The sequence below is a fragment of the Artemia sp. Qi Xiang Cuo genome, chromosome 21, assembly GCF_049724085.1.
Source record: "Artemia sp. Qi Xiang Cuo chromosome 21, ASM4972408v1, whole genome shotgun sequence".
NCBI lineage: Eukaryota > Metazoa > Arthropoda > Branchiopoda > Anostraca > Artemiidae > Artemia > Artemia sp. Qi Xiang Cuo.
In genome coordinates this window covers 8,919,318-8,943,869 of record NC_142814.1, presented here as the reverse complement: position 1 = coordinate 8,943,869, position 24,552 = coordinate 8,919,318, and the positions used below count along the sequence as shown (strand labels likewise).

At 37.3% G+C, this 24,552-nt stretch overlaps 1 protein-coding gene across 1 annotated transcript in view; it reads right to left on the bottom strand.

Moving 5' to 3' along the window:
• The window catches only part of LOC148939212 (BTB/POZ domain-containing protein 19-like), a 183,175-nt gene that overhangs the window by 49,579 nt on the left and 109,044 nt on the right, over positions 1-24,552 (bottom strand). Inside the window, exon 3 of the mRNA XM_089106812.1 lies at positions 4,128-4,289. Coding sequence (XP_088962938.1) covers positions 4,128-4,288 — 161 coding nt within the window. The 5' untranslated portion in view covers position 4,289. The remainder of the gene's footprint in view (positions 1-4,127; positions 4,290-24,552) is intronic.

Genomic DNA, 24,552 nt, shown 5'->3' with positions numbered 1-24,552 from the left:
TTGTTAATTAAACATAGAATAGGTAGGACAGAGAGGAGGGTTGGCTTTTTTTTGTAAATGATAGTATACCTGTAAGAGAAGTGAATGATTATGATTACCTTTATGAAGAAATGTCATTTGAATTTTTTGCTATTGAGCTACATTTAAGTCCTTCGAAAGTATTATGTTGCGTCCTATATAGGCCGCCGAGTTTGGCTGCTTAACAGTTTGAAGAAAAGTACGATGAACTTAGCTCGCTGATGACCCAAAGAAAGTATAAGTTAATGATGTTGGGTGATTTTAGTATTGATATTAGTAATGTACATAGGGATGTGAATTCAATGCTTTCGAATAATGTTGCCGTTGACTTTGTAACGATTTGTATGCCCGCGGGTTTGCTTCCAACATGCCGGATCCCGACGAGAATCACGGAGTCGTCAGCGTCGTTAATTGACAATATTTTCACAAATTTAGAGACACTGGGCTGTAACGTTATACATAGTTGATGATACTTCTGACCATTTTATGATTCTGTGCAATCTTCAAATGGGTCCCTCTTCTAAACCCTCTTCATTGAGGTCAAAAATACTGGATGCTGCTTCGAGTGATAAACTGAAAAGTTTACTCTCCCATGTCAACCAGTCTCTCTGCTTAGAATGTGACGACGTGGACGAAGCTGCTGAACATTTCATCAATCAGTTTGAAATAGTACTTAATAAGGCATGTCCTTTATCAAGGAGGCAAGCTAGGCGTTATATTAAACCAAGGAAACCATGTATTACAGCTGGTGTTCTGTCCTCTATCCATACCAAAATAACCTCTTCAGGAAATTCATGGAGATCCTACACATGAAAATCAGGCCAAGTTTTAGCAGTACGGAATTCTTCTGACAAAGCTACTGTGACAAGTGATGCATTTGTATTATCTTTATGAATTCTAATATGGTAATGGGTCACCGAACCAGACAAGGTGGATCACTAATAAATGCACTGGAAAATAGAAAATGGAAAACTTTCCGGAAGAGATATTATTGCTAAAAGACAAAAAAATTGTTAAAGGAAAGCAAAATGCTGTTGGTGTCTTAAATGAGCACTTCGCAAATATTGGTCACGTAACATCGCTTGAGGCACCAACTCGAAGTTTACCCGATTCAGCACATTCTGCTTACATGCCGCCTCCATCGGATTGCTCTCTTTTCCTAACGCCGGTCTCAGCAGACGAATTACTGCAAGTTATATACCAACTGAAGAATGGGTCGTCGGAAGGTACGGATGGCTCGTCGACAAGCCTATTAAAACGGATAATGCCTGATGTTACAGAATTTTTAGTTCATGTTATCAACTTATGTTTTTCAAGTGGACGTTTCCCAGCTTGCTTAAAGTCTGCACGTGTGTTAGCCCTGCATAAAGGTGATGATGTGAAAGATCCAACAAAATACAGGGCAATCTCAATTCATTCTTCATTTACAAAAGTAATTGAACGATGTCTTTACAACTGCATATTGAAGTTTTTTGATAAGAGAGGATGTTTTAATGACCTTCAGTTTGGGTTTAGGAAGGGTCATAGCTCTGAACATGCGATTCTGACACTCACACAGTTTATACACGACACTTTGGATAAAAAAGAAATTCCAGCTACTATATTTATAGATATAAAAAAAGCGTTTGATACTATTTGTCACACAATTTTGCTTCGTAAACTAGAAAATTATGGTATACGTGGACCTACAAATTCTCTAATTGACTCATATTTAACTGAGCGCAGTCAGTTTGTGGATTGTGGAAATGCTACCTCTTCACTACTTGGTATCACTGGTCAAGTCGGTGTTCCTCAAGGGTCCATACTTGGACCTCTACTCTTTCTTATTTATGTTAACGACATCAACAGGGCCCTGGATGATCTCGGGCTAAATATCATATTTGCTGATGACACGGCCTGCACAGTGAGTGGTACTGATGAAAGGTCGCTTAAGAAGAATTTGTTGGCAGCTTTCGAGAGGATAGAAACTTGGTTTAGTGCAAATAAATTACCTGTTAATATGCCAAAAACCAAGTTCATGATTTTCTCTCGTACTGACCAGTCATTACCTGAACTTAGTAGACTACCATTGATGAATATACTTATTTAGAGCGTTTATCTACTATGAGATATTTAGGTGTGTGCTAGTTGATCAGAATATGAGTTGGAAGGAACACATTGCTAAATTGCGAATGAAGTTGGGAAGGAATGTTGGAATATTGCGGCATTTGAAATTTATTCTACCTTTTCATGCGATGAGATCGGTATATTTTGCCCTAGTCAATTCTTACCTAAGTTATTGTCCCCTGATTTTTCTGAATACATTTAAAACTCATATAAAACCACTTCAAAGGCAGCAAAATAAAGCACTGCGTATTCTGAAAACTTTCATTCCCTCCCCAATATCCCTAAAATCAAAATCGCCAAATAAAAGTATATTGTCTTTCCTTAATATATTACCAGTGGAATTATTATTATCTTTTCATGGATTGATGTTTTGTGTTAAGTATTTTGCTAAAATTCTATCAAAAATTTTCTATGCTATGGATCTATTTAACCAATTTGAGCACGATTATGGAACGAGGGGATCTTCTAAGTATGTTGAACCCTGAGCTTGCACTGAGAGATCTAGGTTCTCACTCAGGCACTGCATAACCAAACTTTGGAATGTGCATGCGTTGGATCTTAATATTAGTCTTTCTGTTGATACACTGAGGGGTCATTTAAAAAATCTTTTACTAACCCTTTGATCATTTTATTTAATTTCATTTTATTTAATTTTTTTAATTCAGTTATGGTCTTCCCGCTGGCTCATTCTCTTAGTAGGGTTTCCCCACGGCTTCACTTCTCAATTTTTGGTGTTTTGTTTTAGTTTGTTCTCCATTTGGCTGCTGGCATTGGGTGATACTTGGTAAGTCATACATTTTTCTTTCTTTTTCATCTATTTACAAAAGAGTGTGATTATGTAAAAATGCAGTTATATATTATGTTTTTGTTGTTTTTATTTTTTATTGGTTGTCTGGTAATATTAGCTAGACTCTCAGCCGGGCATACCCATATTGTAGTTGTATTTAGTTTATAAATAAAAGAACCTGAACCTGAACCTGATGACAATGGTCAAATATGGCTCTGAAGCATGGGCCCTCAGAAAAGCGGATGAAGATATACTAGATGTTTTCCAGAGAAATTGCTTAAGGATTGTTCTGGGTACCCGGCTGACTGACCGTATTTTAAACAATATGTTTCACGAAAAATTTGATTCGATACTGCTCTCTAGGACTATAATGAAAGAAAGGTTCAGATGGCTATGGCACGTTGTGCAGATGAAGGATAACAGATCGCCGAAGGTTTTTCTTTTCGGCCAACCGCCTAGCGCTAAACGGAAAGCTGGGCATCCTCAACTGGGGTGGGAGGACTTCATGAAGAAAGATTTAAAGGAAATGGGAACTTCGTGGGCGGGTGTAAAAAGGGAGGCTTTGAATAGATTGGGATAGAGGAGGAGCGTGCGTAGCTGTAATGACCTCAGGCGACTTGGTGCTGCGGTGAGTTCTTAGTAGTAGTAGTATTATATATATATATATATATATATATATATATATATATATATATATATATATATATATATATATATATATATATATATATATATATATATATATATATATATATATATATATATATATATATATATATATATATATATATATATATATATATATATATATATATATATATGATATATATATATATATATATATATATATATATATATATATATATATATATATATATATATATATATATATATAGTATATATATATATATATATATATATATATATATATATATATATATATATATATATATATATATATATATATATATATATATATATATATATATATATATATATATATATATATATATATATGTGTGTGTGTACATAAATAGATTTATATATTTTAATATCTTCACGGAGATATTAAAAACAATGTTCTGGATAGAATATGGCAAAAGAAGGGCCTGTGAAGCTGCCTTGGCCTGAGGGGGGCAAGAGGTTCAATATATCGTTTGCCTTGACATCATTCATAAATTTAAGCAACTGGGAAAAATATAAAACCAGAAATTACCTGGCCGTAAGAATTGTCCTATGAGCAAAAAACTGTTTTTCGTCTTTCCCAATTAAAAAAACAACATCAGCCGTGTCTCTATCGTCCTTAAGTCGTTCAATGTCTTCTATTAATTTAGCCACACCAGATAGAGTATGTTCTACGGGATGCCCTGAATTCATTCTGCAATCAGAAAATAAGTCAATATAATACATTAAATATATATTCCGATGTGCAAGAGTCAAGTTTCGCTCGGGCCCTGGCACACAGAATGTTTGTATATATGTGATATTTGAGATGAGATGACTTCTATTTTCAACTAATAATTACATCATACTTAACTGGCACTTACCACATTTTTAAATAACATTATCAACAAACGTAGAAATGGTAAGAACGTGTGACGTTTTATTAAGCCACTATTGTGGCTTGAGCAGCGTCAAACAATCTTTCATCATAAACCAAACTCATTCACTCTTCCTACTCTTTTCTTCCCTTTCAATACTATTTAACTCTCCCGAATCGAAAAAAAGAAGAAAAAAATAAAAATAACAAACAACAATCAAAAATATTTAATTCTCACCCAATAAAATAAAAACTTTTTTAATCTAATTTTAAAATGAAACTGGTTTTCTGACTCCCTAATGCTCTCCGGGAAACCATTCCACAAATTAACTGCATAATTTCTAATAACAAAACTAGATCGACTCGTACTCCTTACTTCTCAGACTAAGCTTCCATGACCTCTAGTCCTATGATGATGATAATCAGAATTAAACTTAAAAAAATCTCAGGAGATAATCTATTAAGCACTTGGTAAGTAAACACTCCCGCCCGATGGTCCCTGATCTGATGAACATTTAAAATTCTACAACTCATAAAACATTCACGCGTGTGTTCATCCTGAACAAACTCACCCAGTACTCGAAGCGCCTTATTCTGAAGAATCTGCAGTCTTTTAATATTCCAAGAAAAATTAGATGCATAAATACAGCAACCATAAACAATAAAAGGATGAAAAATAGTATGATATACATTTCTTAAAACAGTTAAAGGTAACACGTGTTTCAAACGCCGCATCACTCCAAGAACGCGTGCAAGTTTAGACGAAATCATGTTTATGTGTTTCTTGTTACTAAAATCGTGATCGACAACAACTCTAAATATTTATTTTCGAAAACCTGTGAAAGCGACATACTTTCAATTAAAATAGAAGTACTATTTGCAATTTCTCCTATCCTACTAAAAAACGTGTAATTTGTCTTAGAAGTATTAACAGCAAGGTAACTCAAGGAGGTAAGCACCAAAAGGTTTTCCAGCGTTCGGTTTGCTTTATCCACTAGTTCTTCCGGTGACCGTACAAAAATCATCAAAGCAGTATCATCTGCAAATGCTGTAACAGTTGCTTCAGGCATGTAGAACCTCAGAGTATCGACGCATACGAGAAAGAGTAACGGACCCAGGACTGAGCCCTGTGGAACTCCACATTTTACAGGATAGACTCCGCTAACGATGTCACCTAACATTACTTTAGTTGACCTTCCATACAAATATGATTTAAGCCAATCCAAGCAAATATCTTTTATCCCCAGACTAGATAGGCGACAAAGCAACAACTCAAAATCCACAATGTCGAAGGCTTTTTTGAAGTCGACAAAGATCGTTAAAGAAATGAAACCTTTTTCTAGAGCTCCATTGACTACATCCAGAAGATGGTAAACAGCATGGCTAGTAGAATGTTTACTGCGGAATCCGAATTGGCCGTCACACAATACTCCTAGTTCATCCAAATATTCATAAAATCTCTTGTGAATTATCTTTTCATAGATTTTAGAAAAAAAATAGGCAATAACGAAATCGGTCGCCAATTCGATAGTTCTTGTTTGTTGCCTCATTTATACAATGGTATTACCTTTGCCAGTTTGAGATCACTAGGGAATTCACCGGTCTGGATTGATAGATTTACCAACTGAATTAGTCAAGGTAATATATAAACTAGTACAGCATTTACAGCTCTAAGATTAAGCCCATCTATTCCGGCCGAGTTGGACATCAGTCCTTTTACTGTGCTCTCGATCTCCTTTGCTGTGCACTTCTCGAACGAAAAACTGCGTTCTTCGCCTCGATTATCAATAAAGGAATTTTCCAGATGTCTTCCAAACTTTTTAGCTACTTCTTCCTCAATACTTGCGCCTATGTTCATGAAATATTTTCCGAATTCATCTGTCATTTCCTGTTTATCAGTGATTTCACTTCCATTCACCAACATGCTCTTTACTCCATCATTATCATTAGTCTTTAATTTTAAAACCTCATTTATTAGTCGCCAGGTTTCTTTTGCATCACCACTTTTACCATCAAAATCAGAAGCATAATATGTTTTTTTCTCACTGCGACGCTTATGGTTAACTTTGTTTCTCACTCGCTTAAATTTTTCTAATAAACTCACATTTTCCGGGCTCTGTAATGTTTTTCAAAAGGCTGGTTTCGCATTTCCATCATTTCAAGCAATTCTGTGGTCACCCATGGCTTTCTTGGCTCATTTTTCTTTTTCCTCATTTTCCTCAGAGGACAAGACGCCTCATATACCGGCAAGAGAATATTCATAAGCCTGTCGAACGCTGTAATTGCATTTTGCTCTTCCCTAACTTCATCCCATGCTGTAGTACTAACTTGCTCTTTCAGCTTTCTCAAGTTATTATCTCTCATATCTCTATAAACTCTCTTACTTAGGTTTTTAGCCGAAGTTTTAATACTATTTATCATAAAAACAATTGGGAGGTGGTCAGAAGCAGGTTGAAGGAGAACATCACAGAATGCTTGCCTCAATTGATTTGAAAAAAAAAAATGTTATCAATTAATGTTGCCGACTGAGCAGTGATACGGGAAGGAATCAGATTCACTGGGTACAAATCATGAGATAATGCAAGATTTAAAAATTCTAAATTATAACCATTTAAATTCAATAAATCAAAGTTAAAATCACCCAGAATAACGCACTCCGATCGACTAGACTGAACCCTACTTAAAAACTGATCAAACTCCTGAAAAAATTCCTCCAGATGAGCACTAGGGGATCTGTAAACCAGGCAAACTATTAACTTTTTACCTTTTTTTATTGCAATCTTAATAGAAAAATTTCTATCTTACCTTTCATTCCATAAATAAAGGTCCTCCCTTTCCTTAAAATTCAATCCCTCTCTTACCAAAAATGCAAGTCCCCCGCGCCCCATTGACTGCCGCGACTTTGATATCAGTTGATAACCTGGAAAAGAGTAGGAAGAGAGAAGACTATACATACTCAAGAATGATTCACAAATTCCAGAAACATCAATCACACTATCAATATTCGTTAAAAACTGAACTATTTCTTCAAAAGCCGACGTTATGTGGCAATCCCATTGAGCAGTCTCTTTTTTAATTTGACCAAACTCTTCAAAACGAACGTAGCGGCTAGGACGGAGTGGCTTTGGGCATTCGTCAACTCGATCTTGAAAATGAAGGCCTATCTGATGTGATAAAACATCATCAACCGAGAGTGAATTTTTTTCAAGCAACTCTAACCGAGGTATTGGGAGTAGACCAACCATAATAAAAAAGTAAAATAAAAAGCCACGATCTTATTTTCTTTATTAGGTATAAAACGCATACATAAACTAAAAAAAAGTAAATAGGAATAATTGAATAACAATAATAAGAATAAATAAACACATAGACAGACTCAAAATTAAAAAAAAAAAAAAAAAAAAAAAAAAAAAAAAAAAAAAAACAGGACACTCAATCACGATCGAATATGCCATTTTGAGACGAAAGTCTACGAGCAGAAGTTGGATTCTCCGGACGGACATAGATCCGACCTTGGTTTGACCCCAATAACTTATTGCCGTATTTCTCCCTTGCAGCATTCAACAATTCTCTTTTTTTCTTTGTTAGGTTCTCAGCCACAAAAATCTTCGTGTTCACAAGTTTTTTTTTGCAAGCAAAAACTTTCAAAGCTGTGTAGCGGTGTTTGAACTGCACTAAGACTGGAGCAATTTTATCAGAGCGGCTATTATCAGAGTTTAGCTGAAACCTATGCACAGATATAACATTGCTATCAGCAAGACCTGAGAAAGCCATTTTATTACGTATAATATTCATTGTTGCCTCTTTTACTTCAACACGGGTGGGTTGCTTGACACCATTGAACAGTAGTGTATCCAGTCTCAACTCTTGGTTAGCATCATCAAGCTTGACTTTAACTCTAGCAACTCAATTTTCAAGTAATTCTAGTTTATTTTGACACATTTTCAGGTATTTTCAGTCCTGTCAAATATCGGAGTAAATTCAAATATTATCGCCTCGTGAACTACGCCAATTCTTTTTAAGTTCAGCAGCGGATGGTGCGGCCGAGGGGTGAATTTTAAGTACTTCGTTAACTTTCTGCGCAACAGCCTGTTTGATATTTTCTTTTGTTACTGCTACATCTTTAAGAGTTCGCTCAATAAGCCCCGAAGTATCTGAACTTGTAGCCGAATTTTTCTAATCAAGTGGGCTGAGAGCAAGTTGTGTGTTTGTGACAACGAGGACCAGAGCAAGTAAGCTGGGTGAGTTACAAACGGATATTTCGGAGGCACGACAGTTTGACTTCAACGACTCGATTTTTTCTGGAGGAGAAAAAGCACGGAAGAGTCGGGGGCAGAAGCGTAGAGAAAAGAAGGCCGCTTCTCAGGGCAAGTCAGAGAAGAGGAGGCTCCCATGAAATATGGACAGAAAGGGAAAAGTTTTGCTCAGTTACAGAGGTTGGATGAGACCTTGCAAGAATTCTGGGTGCGGGCTAAGGCCGAACCTACAGAGACAAAAGATTTCTTTGTAGGGAATGAGATCCTTAACCGAGTAGTCAAAGATAAAGACCGGGATGAGCAGAAGTGGCAATTAATAGTTTCTTTACTCTACAGAACAAACATACTAAAATAAACCCATATTTCATTTAGGAGAAGGCATATGGGCATGCAACGAATTACCGACATGATTCTAGAAAGATTCTTACGGCCAAATATTTATCTGGACATCGCAAAAGATTGCCAACTATCTCATGGTCGCCCGATGACATCCAGAAAACGCCAGATTGAGAATGGGCCATTAAAACCCTTCCCGATTATTGAAACTCCTTTCCATAACATAGGAATGGACCTGGTGGGACCTTTAAAGCGTAGAAAAACCGGTTTCAAGTGGATCCTAGTGGTAAGCGACAATGCAACCAGATATCCAAAGGCTATACCGCTTCGCTCGACTCACTCATGGAAGATATCTGATAAATTGATCAAGTTTTTCTCTTGGTTGAGGATATCTCTAGTGATTCTAACCAACAATTGAAGTAACCTCATCTTCCAAGCGATGCAGAGGCTATACTTGGCCCTTGGCAGTAAACCATTTCGTACCAGTGTCTACCATCCGGAGACGGTTGGATTGGTTGAGAGCTTAAATGGGACTTAGTGCAGATGCTAAGAAAATTCGTCAGAGATTACCTAAAGAAGTCGGATAAGTGTCGTCCATATCTTTTGCTTGCCCAAAGGTAGACTAAACAGGCTTCGACGGATTTCTTACACGTCAAGCTAAATTATGGGCATCACTTCAGAGAACAATTAGATGTGCTGCGAGAGGAGTGGGGGGAGAAGAAGAAACGTGTGTGTAATTTAGTAGTCAGTTACCTGGTTAATATGCGAGAACGACTTAGAAAATAGACCGAGACCGCACATCAAAACTTATTGGCAAGTTAAGAACGACAGAACACCTGGTATGATCACAACCGGAAACCCAGAGAATTTGAAGCGGAAGAGGAAACGCTGGTGCTCTTACCATGTCGAGAACGCAAATTTGAGGTACAACGGCAGGACCCGTAAAAGACCCTAAAATGATCAGAATGTGTCGATTACTTAGGGAAATTTCCAGAGCGGAAAATCAAGTCAAGGCTTCTCCACGTAAATCTTATTAGAAATTACCACAGGGCACATCCGAACGAAATCTCATTTATTCAAACAGACAACTATGCGGACATAAGTCTGGAAGAGATGACGGACTACAAGGGTCCAGGAAATTACGGAGACTTCAAGAAGCCCTCCAGACATCCATAAATGGAATTTTGAGTCATGGTCATAGAAAGGATTTAGCTAAAATCTTGAGAAGATACAGAACGACCCTTTCGGACAGACCTGGGAAAACCGATCTCGTGATGCATGAGATCGATAGAGGCAGTAACCCACCGGTGCAGAAAAAACCTTATCGAGTTCCAGAAGCGAAACGGCACCTGGTAGAAACCGGAGAAGCTAAGATGCTGCAAGAAGGAATTATACGACCGTTGGAGAGTGATTCTGCGTCACCGATAGTACTAGTACCAAAGAAAGATGGGACGGTGCGGTTTTGTGCCGACTATTGGGAACTAAATACAATTTCCAGGCCGAATTGTTACCCATTACCTCGCACGGATGAGATCCTTGAGGGAATGGGAACGGCTAAATCCATCAGCAAGTTAGATTTAACTAAAGGATATTGGCAGATAAAAATGCACCCTAATAGCATACACAAGACAACATTTGTGACGCCAAATGGTCTATATGAACTTCTCGTAATGCCATTCGGTATTCAAGGAGCAAGTAGAAGATTCCAAAAGCTCATGGATCGGGTTCTCAGAGATTTAAAATTCTGTCGCTGCTACATCAAAGATATTGTGATCTTCAGTGACACTTTCCAGGACAACCTGCGACATATCGAAATGGTGTCACAGAGATTGCAGTCAGCAGGACTGACAGTCAATCCAAGGAAGTGCAGGTTTGGGGATACAGAAGCGGAGTTTTTGGGACACACAGTAGGAGGGGGATTTACTAAGACAACAACCAACAAGGCAGAGGGGATTGTCAGTTATCGAAGGTTCCTTTAGAAAAAGGATTTTTGAGCATTTATGGGAATAGTTTGATAATATGGTTGCTTTATTCAAAGATTCGCAGCTATTGCCGAATCAATCAGCCAGATGACAACTAATAAGTCCCCATAAGAAGGCGACTGAACCCCCAATGCAGAACTGATATTTGAGTCTCTGAGGGAGGCGTTGTTTTCAGCTTCGGTTTTGACAAATCCGAACTATAAGGAACCGTTCATACTACAAACAGACACTATTGGTAAAGGACTGGGGGCAGTCTTGACCCAGCGGACTGACGGGGATGAACATCCTATTGGCTTCACTAGCAGGAAACCGAAACCTGCTGAGATCCGATACTCCACGATTGAGAAGGAGGCGATAGCAATAAAATGGGCAATATCCAAGTTCCACTACTTCCTGACGGGTTGGCATTTCTTCATCGAAGCTGACAATGATCCGTTACGGTGGCTTCATGTGATATCGAATCAGAAAGAGAAATTAGTTCGGTGGATTTTGGCCCTACAAGCATATGATTTCACCATTAGTAGCCGTCAAGGGGTTGCGAGCGCTAATGCTGACGCCCTGTCAAGATATCAGGAATAGGCGACCCCTCCTCGTTTTGTATATACTGTACATAAATTTTTCGTTGCAGGATCCAGAACGAATCGTCATCGCAGAGGATATAGATCTGCCGGAGCACCTGTATGGATTCACCAACGGCGAGGTAAGCCGGTTGCAAGTAGCAGATCGCGCACTACAGTATTACGTACAACTGGTGGCGTTTGAAATGAAGGATCCAAGTGACGCGAAATACGAATGGGATGAGCAAGGAAGGTTCTTCAACGATCAACTTCCCCAAATCATCGTGCCCCTGGAATTTTTCTGTGAGTGCCTAATCATGGAGTGGCACATCAGACAAAATGGTTTTCACAGGTCCGACAAGGAGGTGGCTGATCGTATTTTGCCGGAATACTTTTGGCCTGGGTTATTTACAGATATCAAATACAGAAAGAATTGTAACCATTTTCAGGCAGTCCAGTTGAGACGGGGTCAGTCTGTAGTCACACGTGTGTCATAGGGTAAAGCCAAAGTGGCGCCTCTTTTGTGAATAGTGGTCAAAGTGGCCCTTCTTCTTTTGTGGTCATAAGTGAGGCCTCGAAGGGAGAACTCATGAAACCATGCCTAAGGAGGAAGGGATGTGATAGTTTATCATTTTTCTTTTCTTATTTTCACATCGTGATATTTATTTTCTGAGATTGTAGTTCGTAAGTGTGTGTGAATTGAAAAAGGCTAATTACCTGTTTTGGCGGAGAGCCGAGATATAAGCTAGTTTTGTTTTGAATGAATTTTTGTTCGTATGAAATGGTCAGACCTTTCCTGAACTTTGTAGAATAAAGACCTCGTTTGAAAATCTTTACACTTTGTGAATTTAGACAGTGATAAGAGCTCCTGATTGAGACCAATTCTAAGACTTGGGTTCGAAATATTGGTTGCTGTGGTAAAAGTTGCCACATTAAAATAATACCGTTTTATACTTCCAAGATTTTCCACTTAAGAAGTGGCACCAAAAGTATTGTTTACAGTGCTATATCTCACTTACGATGGTAGAATTGATAAAAAGTACGTAGATCTGAGCAAAATTTTTCAAATGAGCCACCTAAACATCACTCTAAAAAGTTCTGGTAGCCCACTAGCCCCAGCTTTTCTACTTGACACTTAGAACCAAAAGTATCGTTTTGAGTGCCATTTGAAACTTGTAGATGCTGGAATTTATAGGAAGGATGTAGATATGAGCAATATCTTTTATATGAGCTATTAAAAATATATCTATGACGTTCTGGTAGCCTGCTAGCCTACCCCTTAAGAAATAATATAAAAAAAAGTGCCGCCATCGGCACTTGCCGATGGCGGAATTTCTAAAAATCCCGTACATATAAGAAATAGCTTTTGAATGAGCCCTTAAGCATCTCTTTATGATGTGCTGGTAACTCACAAGGCCTGAAAAAAGAAAAAAAAAAGATCTTTTAACGTTTTTTAACTTTTAGTTACTATGGGCCGGGGTTCGCTCTTTGCTAGGATTCAACTACTGCTTCAACCATGACAAAGAGTTCATTGCCAATTCTCCCAAGAAACTAGTTGAACATTGAAATCTCTGAAATCTAATAGATGGTAGAATTTGTAAAAAACTAGTAAATATAAGCAATAGAAATGTACCGCTAGAAATGTACGGCAAAGAAATGAAAAGCCATTGACAAGCCGGGTTACTGAAGGGTATCGGCCACCAATTTACAGACAAAACACACGCCCGTTCAGGCAGCTACAGAAAAATCAGCCTTGGCAGTACAGGGGTATTAATAGGCCTAGGAGAGACGATTATTACCGGTTAGCTTTCCCCTCGAGTGATTACGGAGCCCAATAGGATCGGCAAGGCCATACACAAACCCTGAAGTTTGTATCTTGGAATGTACAGGGTATAAAAAATAAGTTAAGTTCTGTGGAAAGTGAGTTGTCAAATTTTTACTTTGTAGCATTAATAGAAACCTGGTATTGCCCTTGTGAAACTCCAAAAATAAGAGGTTTTAATGTGGAATGTGTATCGCGAGAGTTAGCTTTGAACAATCGTTATTTTGGGGGCCTTGTAGTGTTGATAAAAGAATAGTCTTTCAAAAGTTATACAAAGCTGAAAAGTAAATCAGAAAATGTTTTTTGGATTAGATTATAATGTTTGGATGGACTGTGTATTATAATAGGATCGATTTATATTCCGCCTCAAAATAGCTCGTACCGAAATGAAAATCCAAGGAATTTGTTGGTAAAAGAAATAGATGAAAAAAGAGCTCATTTTGTAAATGATAGATTGATATTAATGGGTGATTTTAATGCCTATACTAGTGATGAAGTTGAATTAAAAGATGTGTTAATTCCAGGTATCCGTCAGCAGTCTCATCCGTCTACTGGATTCCCAGAGCTAGCAGGGATGAAAAAAGAAGAATAAATCAATGGGGAAGAAGGTTGCTGACACTGCGCAGAATCGGGTTTGATGATTGGAAATGGAAGATTTGGAAAGGATAAAAATCGGGGTGAGTTTACCTGCATATCTGGGGCTAAAGCAAGTTTAATTGATTAGGTTTTGGTGGATATTCGCTGGGATCCGAATTACCTTAATTTGGATGTACTTAAGCTAGTAGAATCGGACCATCTACCGGTATTTTTAGAAATTAGATCAAGGAGTGCTCCCCATAGGAGGGATATTTCAAGCGAAAGTCGTATTTATAATAAAAATGTTAGACGTCAGATTCCTAGGGAATGGTCTACAGAGGAAAAAGTTAAATTAAGTGAAGCATTTTCAGAGGATGATGTAGCTATAAGGCTAAGTGATTTAGAGAAGATAAATAACCAAGATAGATTGATAGAAGAGTTCACAGAGCTTTTACATGAAATAGCAGGCCCAGTTCTAGGAAATAAAGGAGGTTGTAAGGATATATAATTTTTTGATGAGGAATTCAGAATAAAAAAATTAGAATTAATTAAAGAATTGGAGATTTTCAGGGAAGAGGAAAAAGAGGAAAATAGGCTTAGAGTAGTAACAAGGTTTAAAAATGTTCGCCGGGAGTATAAACGCCTTTTAAAACAGAAGAAGAAGCTGGCTATTCAAAAAGGTAAGTGGGAGCTGATCCAGTTTTATGAAAAGAGCGATATGCGGTCTTTCTGGAGAAAGATAAAAATAGCGGCCTTCATAGCCCATCCAAAAGTACCGGACCCGAAAACATGGCCGACATACTACAACGACGTGGTTCAGGAAGACTATTCGTTTGACTGCTGGTTCAGTGACGAATTATCGAATACAGAGAATGAGATCAGCCTCCCACTGAAAGAACACGATTATGATCTGATAAAACCCGCATCGAAAGAAGAAATCGAAGAATGCATAAGCGCCATGGAAGGTGGATCAGCACCTGATAGCGATGGAGTCCCAACAAAGATCTTGAAATAATTCCAACTTCTATTTATGCCCATCTTCCTGGCTATCTTCAACTCAGTTCTGGCTTCTGGAGAATGGCCCTCGCCGTGGAAAACATCCTTGATTTTGCCGCTATTCAAAAAGGGAGACCCAGCGGATCACAGTAATTATCGACTGATATCTTTAGTACCTAGTCTTAGCAAAATATTAGAAAGAATACTAGATGCTAGATTAGCTCATTGGTTAGAAAAATATAGGATTTTGAAGGAGGAGCAGGCAGGATTTCCAGATGGATATAATGCTATTGATAGGGTCTTAGTCCTACAGGCGCTTGTAGAGAAATATGCAAAAGGGAAGAATAGGTTGTACGTTGCATTTTTAAATTTGGAAAAGACCTTTGACAGTATTGATAGGATTTTCCTGTGCTTAGAACTGTTAAAGGTAGGCTTACCAAGATTTTTCGCTAGGATATTAGCTGATATGCATAGAAAGACATTTGGTATAGTTAAAGTTTTAGGGAAGGGATTATCGTCGCCGTTTGAACTTAGAAAAGGAGTAAAACAGGGTAGTAGTATTTCCCCTAGGTTGTTCACGTTGTATATAAATGATATTGTTGACCATTTTAAAAATGTATGGGCCCCTTCGGTGTCACTAGGGGACCTGACTTTATCTCTGTTGATTTTTGCTGATGATGCGGTGTTGATAGGCAAGTCACCAGAGGAGCTCCAAATCTTATTGAGTATATTAGAAGAATATTTAGATAGAAAGTAACTAGTGTTGAATATCAAAAAGACTGGGATTCTGGTTTTTAGAGGAATTCGTGAGAATAATGATGTTCAAAAAGTAGAATTTTATTATAAAGGTGAAAAAGTAAAAGAGAGCGAAAATTTGGGAGTAACACTTTCAGATAATTTCTTAAACCACATTGGCCTGACATCACATAAAGAAAGAAAAACGAGCAAAAATGGGGTTTTTATAGGCCAAATGACGATACTGAAAAAACAAAGCGAATATTTCGAGAGGACAAACGCCTCTCTTCTTCAGCGCGAAACGAAACGATGTATCAATAAAAGCCAAAAATTAAAAGAATTAAAACCAACTACCTAACAACCATAAAAGCGAGTTATTCGCCAATACCTACTATCCATTACGGAGCTGAACTCTGGGGACATGATCCGGCAGCACAATTGGAATCAATTCAGCTGCAACACTTTAAAAGATTAATTGGTCTTCAAGTAACAGGTTCAGGTTCAGGTTCATACATTTTTATTAACAAAAAAACAACTCAATGTGACAACAAGTCGCACTAAAGCAAGAAGATGCTTGAAAAAGCGACCGGTTGGATATCATGCATGCCAAATCATCAAACCAATTAAAATGAAAAAAGGGGAAAACAATAATAATAACATAAAATAATGATAAATATATAATGGCACAAAATATAAAAAAAATATAAATAAAAATAAAATATCTAAAAAAAAAAAAAAAAAACCCTTATCTCGAACCATTAAAACTACCAAATTCCTTAAAAGAAATGATTTTCAATACGGGTTTTTAAGTTACGGCAAACTTTCAGCTTGACGAACAGAATCTGGGAACGAATTCCAAACTGAAAGGCCCATGTTTCTGGTCACATGACTCGCTCTCGTTGTGTTCCGTGGCTCCGATGCAAGACTATCCACACTCCTAGGCGAATAAGCGGGATAAAACGAATTAGGCCTAAAAATATTCAAAAAAAAATCCGGTGCAAGACCATTCAGACACTGAAATACAAAAACTTCAATTTGATAATCCCTTATTTCACCAACCTTTAAAATTTTAAACTTTCTAAAAAGTGATTCAGTGCTATAAACACCACGATCATACCTTCCAATCAACCTTATAGCCTTATTCTGCAGAACTTGAACTCTTCTAAAATTGTAACTAAAATTACTCGCCCAAATCAAACAACCATAATTTATATAAGGCGCTATTATGGAAAAATACAATAAAAGCAGAATTTTTAAAGGTAAAAAATTTTGAAAACGGTTCAGAACTCCAAGGCCTCGCGCCAGCTTGCATGCTTTGATGTCGCAGTGTTTTCTCCAACTCAAGTTTCGATCCAGGATGAATCCCAGATATCGGATCTCTTCGACTTGTGATAGCGGTAGGCCATTGTAAATAATGACACCAGGGAGAGTGGGAGCAGAACCAGTCCTTGTAAACATCATAAAATTAGTTTTTGATGCATTGACGCTAAGTAGGCTAGCACAAACAAATTCATGTAGGCCATCCAGCGCCTTATTAGCCTTGAACAAGAGCTCTTGCAGCGACTTTGCTGCAATCACTAAAGCCGTGTCGTCAGCAAACGAAGTAACTGAAGCTCCGGGAATGTAGAATCTCATTGTGTCTACAAATATCAGGTACAGGAGAGGACCAAGAACTGAGCCCTGCGGAACACCACACTTTATGGGAAACGGCTGAGAAGATTTGTTACTCAAAGTCACTCGTAGCTTCCTTTCACTTAAATACGATTCAAACCAATTTAAAACACTACCCTTTATGCCTAAATAACACAGCCTTTCCAATAAAATCTTGAAATCAACAGTGTCGAAAGCTTTTCTAAAATCAATAAAAACGCCTATGCACTGCTCGCCATTCTCAAGTGCTGAGTTAATATTTTTCTGAAGATGCTGGACTGCCTGCGTTGTCGAATGTCCTTTCCGGAAGCCAAATTGACCATCATGTAAAACACCAATTTTCATCAGATACTCGTAAAGCCGGTGATGAACAATCTTTTCATAAACTTTTGAATAAATCGGGAGAATTGATATTGGTCTCTAATTAGATATATCAGTTTTGACTCCACCTTTGTGCAATGGTACAACTTCAGCTATTTTAAGCGCACTCGGAAACATCCCCTTTTCCATAGAAATATTGATAAGTTATACAAGGACAGGAAGCAAATAAACCAGAACCGACTTGAGCGTTCTGAGGTTCATTCCATCAACTCCTGCACTGTTTGACTTAATCGTGCTAACAATTCTGCGTACCTCCTCTTCAGTACAAGGCTTGAAATGCATTTCGAAACCTCTTCCTCGCTCATCCACAAAACTGCTTGATTCGAAAACATGGGAGCTCCTTGCTTCTTCTTGAGTCTTGCAGCCAATTTCAGAGAAATATTGTCCAAATGCGTTGCAGATATCCTCAGTTTCTTCCAAGGTCCTATTATTTAGCACAATTTTTGGCTCCGATGGCTTCATAGGGCCTTTTAGAAGATCATTCACAACTTGCCATGTTGCTTTGGGGTTACCTTTACTTTCATCAAATACATTTGTAAAATATGCCTTCTTTTTTTTTCTTCTTAGGGCATTTGCCCTATTCCTTAGCTCTTTATACATCACATGGAGCTCATTATTCTGCGGATGATTCAGATGCTCCTCACACGCCTGATTTCTCATATTAAACAGATTCAGCAGCTCATCATCACACCATGGTTTTCTTGGTTTATTCTTTCTGGGGTTTGTTTCTTTAAGCGGACACGTCCTATCATAAACATTCGACACTATTTGGTTAAACTTTTCAAATGCTTCCGACGGATGATCTTCATTCAGTACTGTTTCCCAGTTAATAACACTAATTTGTTCTTCAAGTTTTTTCAGATTAACTGGCTTCAGTTCACGCATTGGTATTTTATTCTTTCTGTTATGTTTCTTCACTTCAGAATTCAAATGCAATACAACCGGAAGATGGTCGGAGGCTGGGCTTATAACAACAGAGCAGTACGCTTTACTTAGTATTGCTGAAGACACAAACACATTATCGATGAGCGTTTCCGAATGATCCGTGATTCTCGTTGGAATGCTCACGGTCGGGTATAAATCATTTGACATCATCAGGCCCAAAAATTCCAAATTTGGTCCACGTACATTTAACAAATCAAAATTAAAGTCTCCCATACATATAAACTCTTGACTAGATCTATTTACCTTTGCAGCAAGACATTCAAATCCTTCAGCAAACTCTTCAAATGATGCACTTGGTGGCTTATATACAACAGTAAAAATACAAGCTCGATTTTCAAACTGAGTTTCTATACCAAGGGTTTCTATCTTACCCTCCTTCCAAATGTCCAAATCCTTTCTAATTTTCCAATTCAAATCCTGTCAGACAATGAAAGCCAGGCCTCCACGTCCCATTGACGTTCGACTTCGAGCAATCAGTTCATAACCTGTAAAATTAAACGACGAAAGAACAGTATCATGACCCAAAAATGTTTCACATAATGCCATTATATGTAAATTATTAGATCGGGAAATAAAATCAAAAATCTCATGGTAAGAAGACGTTAAATGACAATTCCATATACATGCACGAAATCCAGACCGGCCTAACTCCTCCAAAGTTGATAACTGACGATATTTACTATCAAGAGATGGACGAAAACTAATTTGCGACCCATCATTTCCAATATCCGTCAACAAATAATCATCAACATTAAACGGATTATTTTGCAAATCACTCAATCTTCCACTTAAACTACTACTCATATCAACTTACGCAAAAAACAATCCTATAATTCATCCCTTTTCCGCGCTCAAACGGGGTGATATTTATACTCATAAGAAATCAAAAAATAAACAACAAAATAAAAATATAAATAAAGAGTAATATAGAACATCTTGACGAGATAAACACTACCAAACTACTCATAAACAACAAACTAAACGCAATCTGAAAGCGAGTTAATTCGACGAGCAGCTCGCTCACCCGGAAGCATTGCGAGAACCTGGCCCCGATCTGACCATACATTTTTCACGCCAAACTTGTCTCTCGCGGCACTCAGGATATCGCGACGGCGCTTGGTTAGAGACTCAGACAAAAAGATTTTCGAACCAGCCAATTTTGTTTAATCGCAAACACTCTACAGGCCGTCTCACAGGTAGAAAATCTCACGAACACTGGTGCAACTTTATCGTTTGCCGACCCTGTATTATTCAATTTCGACCTGTAAACCATAGCAAAATCACAATCAGAGATACCGGAAAGCCCCAGCTTTTGCGAGGCTATATTCAGAATGGTCGACTTCAAGTCAACACCCGGCTGCTGCTTAATACCGTGAAAAACTAGAGTTCCAAGCTGTTTTTCTTGCTCATAATAATCAATTTTCAATTCTAATTTTGCAATACGGTTCTCTAAATTTTCAATCAGTCCTTTTATATTCTTTACTGATACCAACAATTGCTCTAGCTTCGGATTAAACTCAAGCGACACTGACGAGTATATTTCACTCACGATAGTCTCAACAGAAGTTTTCAGAGTTCGGTCGTTTCCGCATTTATCTTGAACTTGCTTAGTAATCGCGCTCATCATTGATTCTTTTGTCTTAGCGATTTCTTCCTCAGTTGCGACTATTTTAACTAGCAAATCCGCGGTAGATGGTCCAGAAGAAACTGCTCTCAGCGATGCGAAAGTTTTGGAAGCCGTCTTATAAATGTCCGGGTTTTGGTTAACCTCTTTAAACGCACTTCCAACATTTTTATCAGTTTTTGTAGATGCTTCGCGGTAATTGTCCTCAAACGAGATGAGACTATTCTCCGTTAGGCGCGACTCTGTGTGATCTCCATACGCAAAAACTAAGTAGTTGAATATTCCTTTTTTATCCTTTGAAACTTGGATAATTCTTACGGGCCACAGCGGGAATCTTTTGAAATTCGCTAACGCAAGCTGGAACTGTTGAAATTTTGACATTTCTTCGCTACTACGAGAAAAAAAAAGAGAAAAAAAAAAATCAACTTATCTTTCAGTGGGCAGGCCCACGGCAGCAGTGGCAATCAGCAATTGACGGCTGGCCCGGTGGTACGCGGAACCTGCTTTGTTATTCACCACCGTACTCTGGCATCCTTAATCAGCTAATCCAAAGTAATTCGAACGCCACACAAATAATAGGACGATCTGTTGATTGCTACCGTAATATAAGTCCTTTTTCTTTTCACAAAACGTGAATTAATTCACTTATTGCGAAACTGTCCACTGTAATTAATTCTAAATTTAATCCGGCTTAAAAATAAAACTGGCAATAAAAGGTGACCTAGGAAAATTTTCGCTGAGAATGAGTAGATTAGCACAGATGATCCGGTACTGGCTAAAAGTTCTAAGTATGGCAGAGGATAAGCAGCTTATGTGGAGATGCTACGGTCGAAACGTAAAAGATCGTGGCCGTATCAAATAAAACATGTTTTAGATGGATTAGGATTATCCTATATTTGGAATGAGGGGCTAGGACCCTCAGATTAGGATGAGCCGTTTTTGGCTATGATTATAGAAAGAATAAAAGGCCAAGAAGTCCAAATATGGACCCAGGCAGTTAAAACATCTGAAACATTGAAGTTTTATTCCCAAGTAAAAGAGATATTTGGATTTGAATATTATTTTAAACTAGGATTACCGGGGAAGACATTGAGGACTTGGTTTGTGATCCGAGCGAATTGCCTGCCACTAAAAAATAGAATAAGAGCATCTGAAAGAAAAAGGGCGGCCCCAGATTCAGATGCGAATTACTCTTGCCCCAGAAGTAACCTAGGTATTGAGGATGTGGCCCAAATTCTCGCCGAGTGACAGCAACTTTCTCTATTAAGGGGAAATTATTTCAAGGGTGGTAACTTGGAGTTCCCGGGGATCCTTAAAACGACTGTAAAAAGGACAATCAGACAGTTATGTAAATATGTAAATGAAGCATTGACATCAATGAGTGAAACTTGATATTTATGTTATTTTTCTTGTGGAATGTAATTAAGAATACTGTTCTGTATGGCCTGTTTTTTTGGCTTATAATAAATTATTATTATTATTAGTATTATTGTTATTATTAATATTATTATTATAAGCAATATATTTTAATTGACCCATGAAACATCTATCTACGATGCTGTGGTAGCCTGCTAATGTTGTAGTAGCTCAATGGTTATCAGACGATTTATGGAACTTACTAAGGGGGGCTGGGAGGGGGAGTGTACGGGAGGGGTTCTTGTAAACCTACAGTTCAGGGTTTTGGAACATAACTATTACAATAGTACCTGTTTTGCGCTTCAGAGCTTTCCCACTTAATAAATGTGACCAAAAGTGTTGGTTTCATTGCTATATTGCACTTAAGGATGGTATAATTGATAAAAAGCCTGTAGATATAAGCAATAGCTTTCACAAGACCCATTAAACATCACTCTTAAAAGTTCTGCTAGCCCAATAGCCCCAACTTTTCCACTTGAGGCATGAGTAGGGAGGGGATCACCATTTCTACGGGGAACCTCTGCTGCCATCTATAATCGAGTCAAACGGTACAAGACCAGACCTCATTCTAGACCTGTTTGATGTTGTTTAATAATTCTGTTTGTTGGTCAACTTGTTTGATGTTTTTTCATAGTTCTGTTGTTTCATGATTCTGTTTGTTGGTCAACTTGTTTGATGTTTTTTCATAGTTTTGTTCTGTTTGTTGGTTATATGATTTGATGGAGTTTCATAGTTCTGTTCTGTTTTTTGGTCAACTTGTTTGATTTTTCTAAGCCTATTACACCAAACAGAAGTTTACATCATTGCTGGATAAGAGTGTCTAACGGGACAGGATCAATGACACCTATTTCTAGGCCATAAAGTTTCTCTTACATCGCAAAAGGATGCCGAAACAAAGGAACGTTCAGAAATTACTTTTAGGGGATTATTTGGGCGAAAAAAATTAATCGATATTTTAGAGATTTTCTCGGGTGAAACAGTTTGAAACAATTTAGAGGATGATTTGGGGGAAACTCTGTGGTCGTTATAATACACAAGTACACAATATTGGATTAGTGAGAGAATTACGAGTGTGAACCATCAATGACTCTGACCACAATGGACCTCAACCTCCAAAGGCCACCTCTCTCCAATCCCAGTGTGTAGCAAATGAAGGAATATTTGACATTTTTTCTGATTTTGTTTGTTTTCACAAAAAAGTAGATCATCATTAAAAAACTTGACGATTTTTTCAAGTTATTTACATAAATTCAATGTAAGTAAATGATGTAAAAAGGCAAATTAACCAAAAAGGTCAATGTGCATAATAAGCCTTGTGAGATAAAATCTTAAGTATATTATATGTTCGAAATCGGTTACCGATTAAATTTATTTCTAGCCAACACATTCTATTCTACTGTGTTTATTTTTGCTACAAGTAACACAACATATGCCAGAAACTTTTCTGATAATACCTTTAGCTTTTAACTCTCTATTAACGTTTTCTATATAATTTTTAAAAATTATTTCGAAACACTTTTTATTTTCAAATAAGAAATTATAAATAATATGTCTTGTTTCCACTATTTCCACATAATGGTTCATGCAATTATCACTTCACCTTTAGAGATCAGATATCATGGGGTTGTTAACTCTGTTCCTCCTTATCGGACTTATTGGTGCTCATCCACATTTAATGGTCCGATAAACTGGATTGTGTTTTATTTAGCATTAGAGAATATATAACACACATGCCAACATGTGATATCTTTTCAGGTGCACATTGCACACAAGACATCACTTTATCATTGAGACGGTGAATCGCATTAGGGTATGTTTCACAGCCAAAGTCCTCTAAGTTAAAAAGGACATTTAGGGACATTCCCTTTAACGTATAGCGCTTTTACTCCAGAAAATCTGCAAATTTCACGGACTTCCTCTTGTACATGCTTTAATTCTGTACCACATTTATTAAATGGTTTTATTTTTGTATCGTAGAATCCTAGTCTGTTTATACGGCGTAATTTAGTACTTCATAAGCGTTTATCTTAATCAAACAAGTTATAGTTAACATCCCAATGGTAAATGTCTATTTGTCTACGATATTCACCCAGTAATAAAAAGACAAACTCGAAAATGACTCTACAAGATGAATATTTTATACGAATATATTCAGAATCGATCACACCATACATGATGAAATGAATTATTTTATAATTGTGTGTCTCTATTCTAAGCATAGAATTTGGGAACAAACTCATTTTGACATTGGTTGACAATCAGGACAAAGAGAGTCAGGGAATAAGCTCCATCGACACATCTGTCAGAAAAGCAAGAGGATCCGTTTAGACACTGAGTGAGGTCAAATCCGCCTGAGAACATTACACCTTTTAGAATAAAAAAAAATCATTAGTCACCAAGAAATTTCAACTACCAACATGTTTCAGAATTCCTATCAAGTCGAACAAAAAAAAAAAAAACAATAACAAAAAAAACAATTTTAAACAGTTATTGTGAACAAAGTGAAAGTGAAGTGCAATTCGGGCCGAAAGTAACCATAACTCTAAAGCCGAAATTTTAATAACAACGGATACATAAAAATGATTGGCTTTGTATGCTGATTCCATATACATAAATTTCCCTAGGTTTAATGTTATCCGTCATAAGCTAAGAGCCTGAGAATATTACGCCTTTTAGAAGAAAAAAAAATCTTTATTCATCAATTAGTTTAGACTATTAACTTATTTCAGAATACATATTAAGTTGAACAAAAAAAAACAACAAAAAACAACTACAACAAAAAAAAAACAATTTTAAACAGTTCTTGGGAGCAAAGTGAAAGTAAA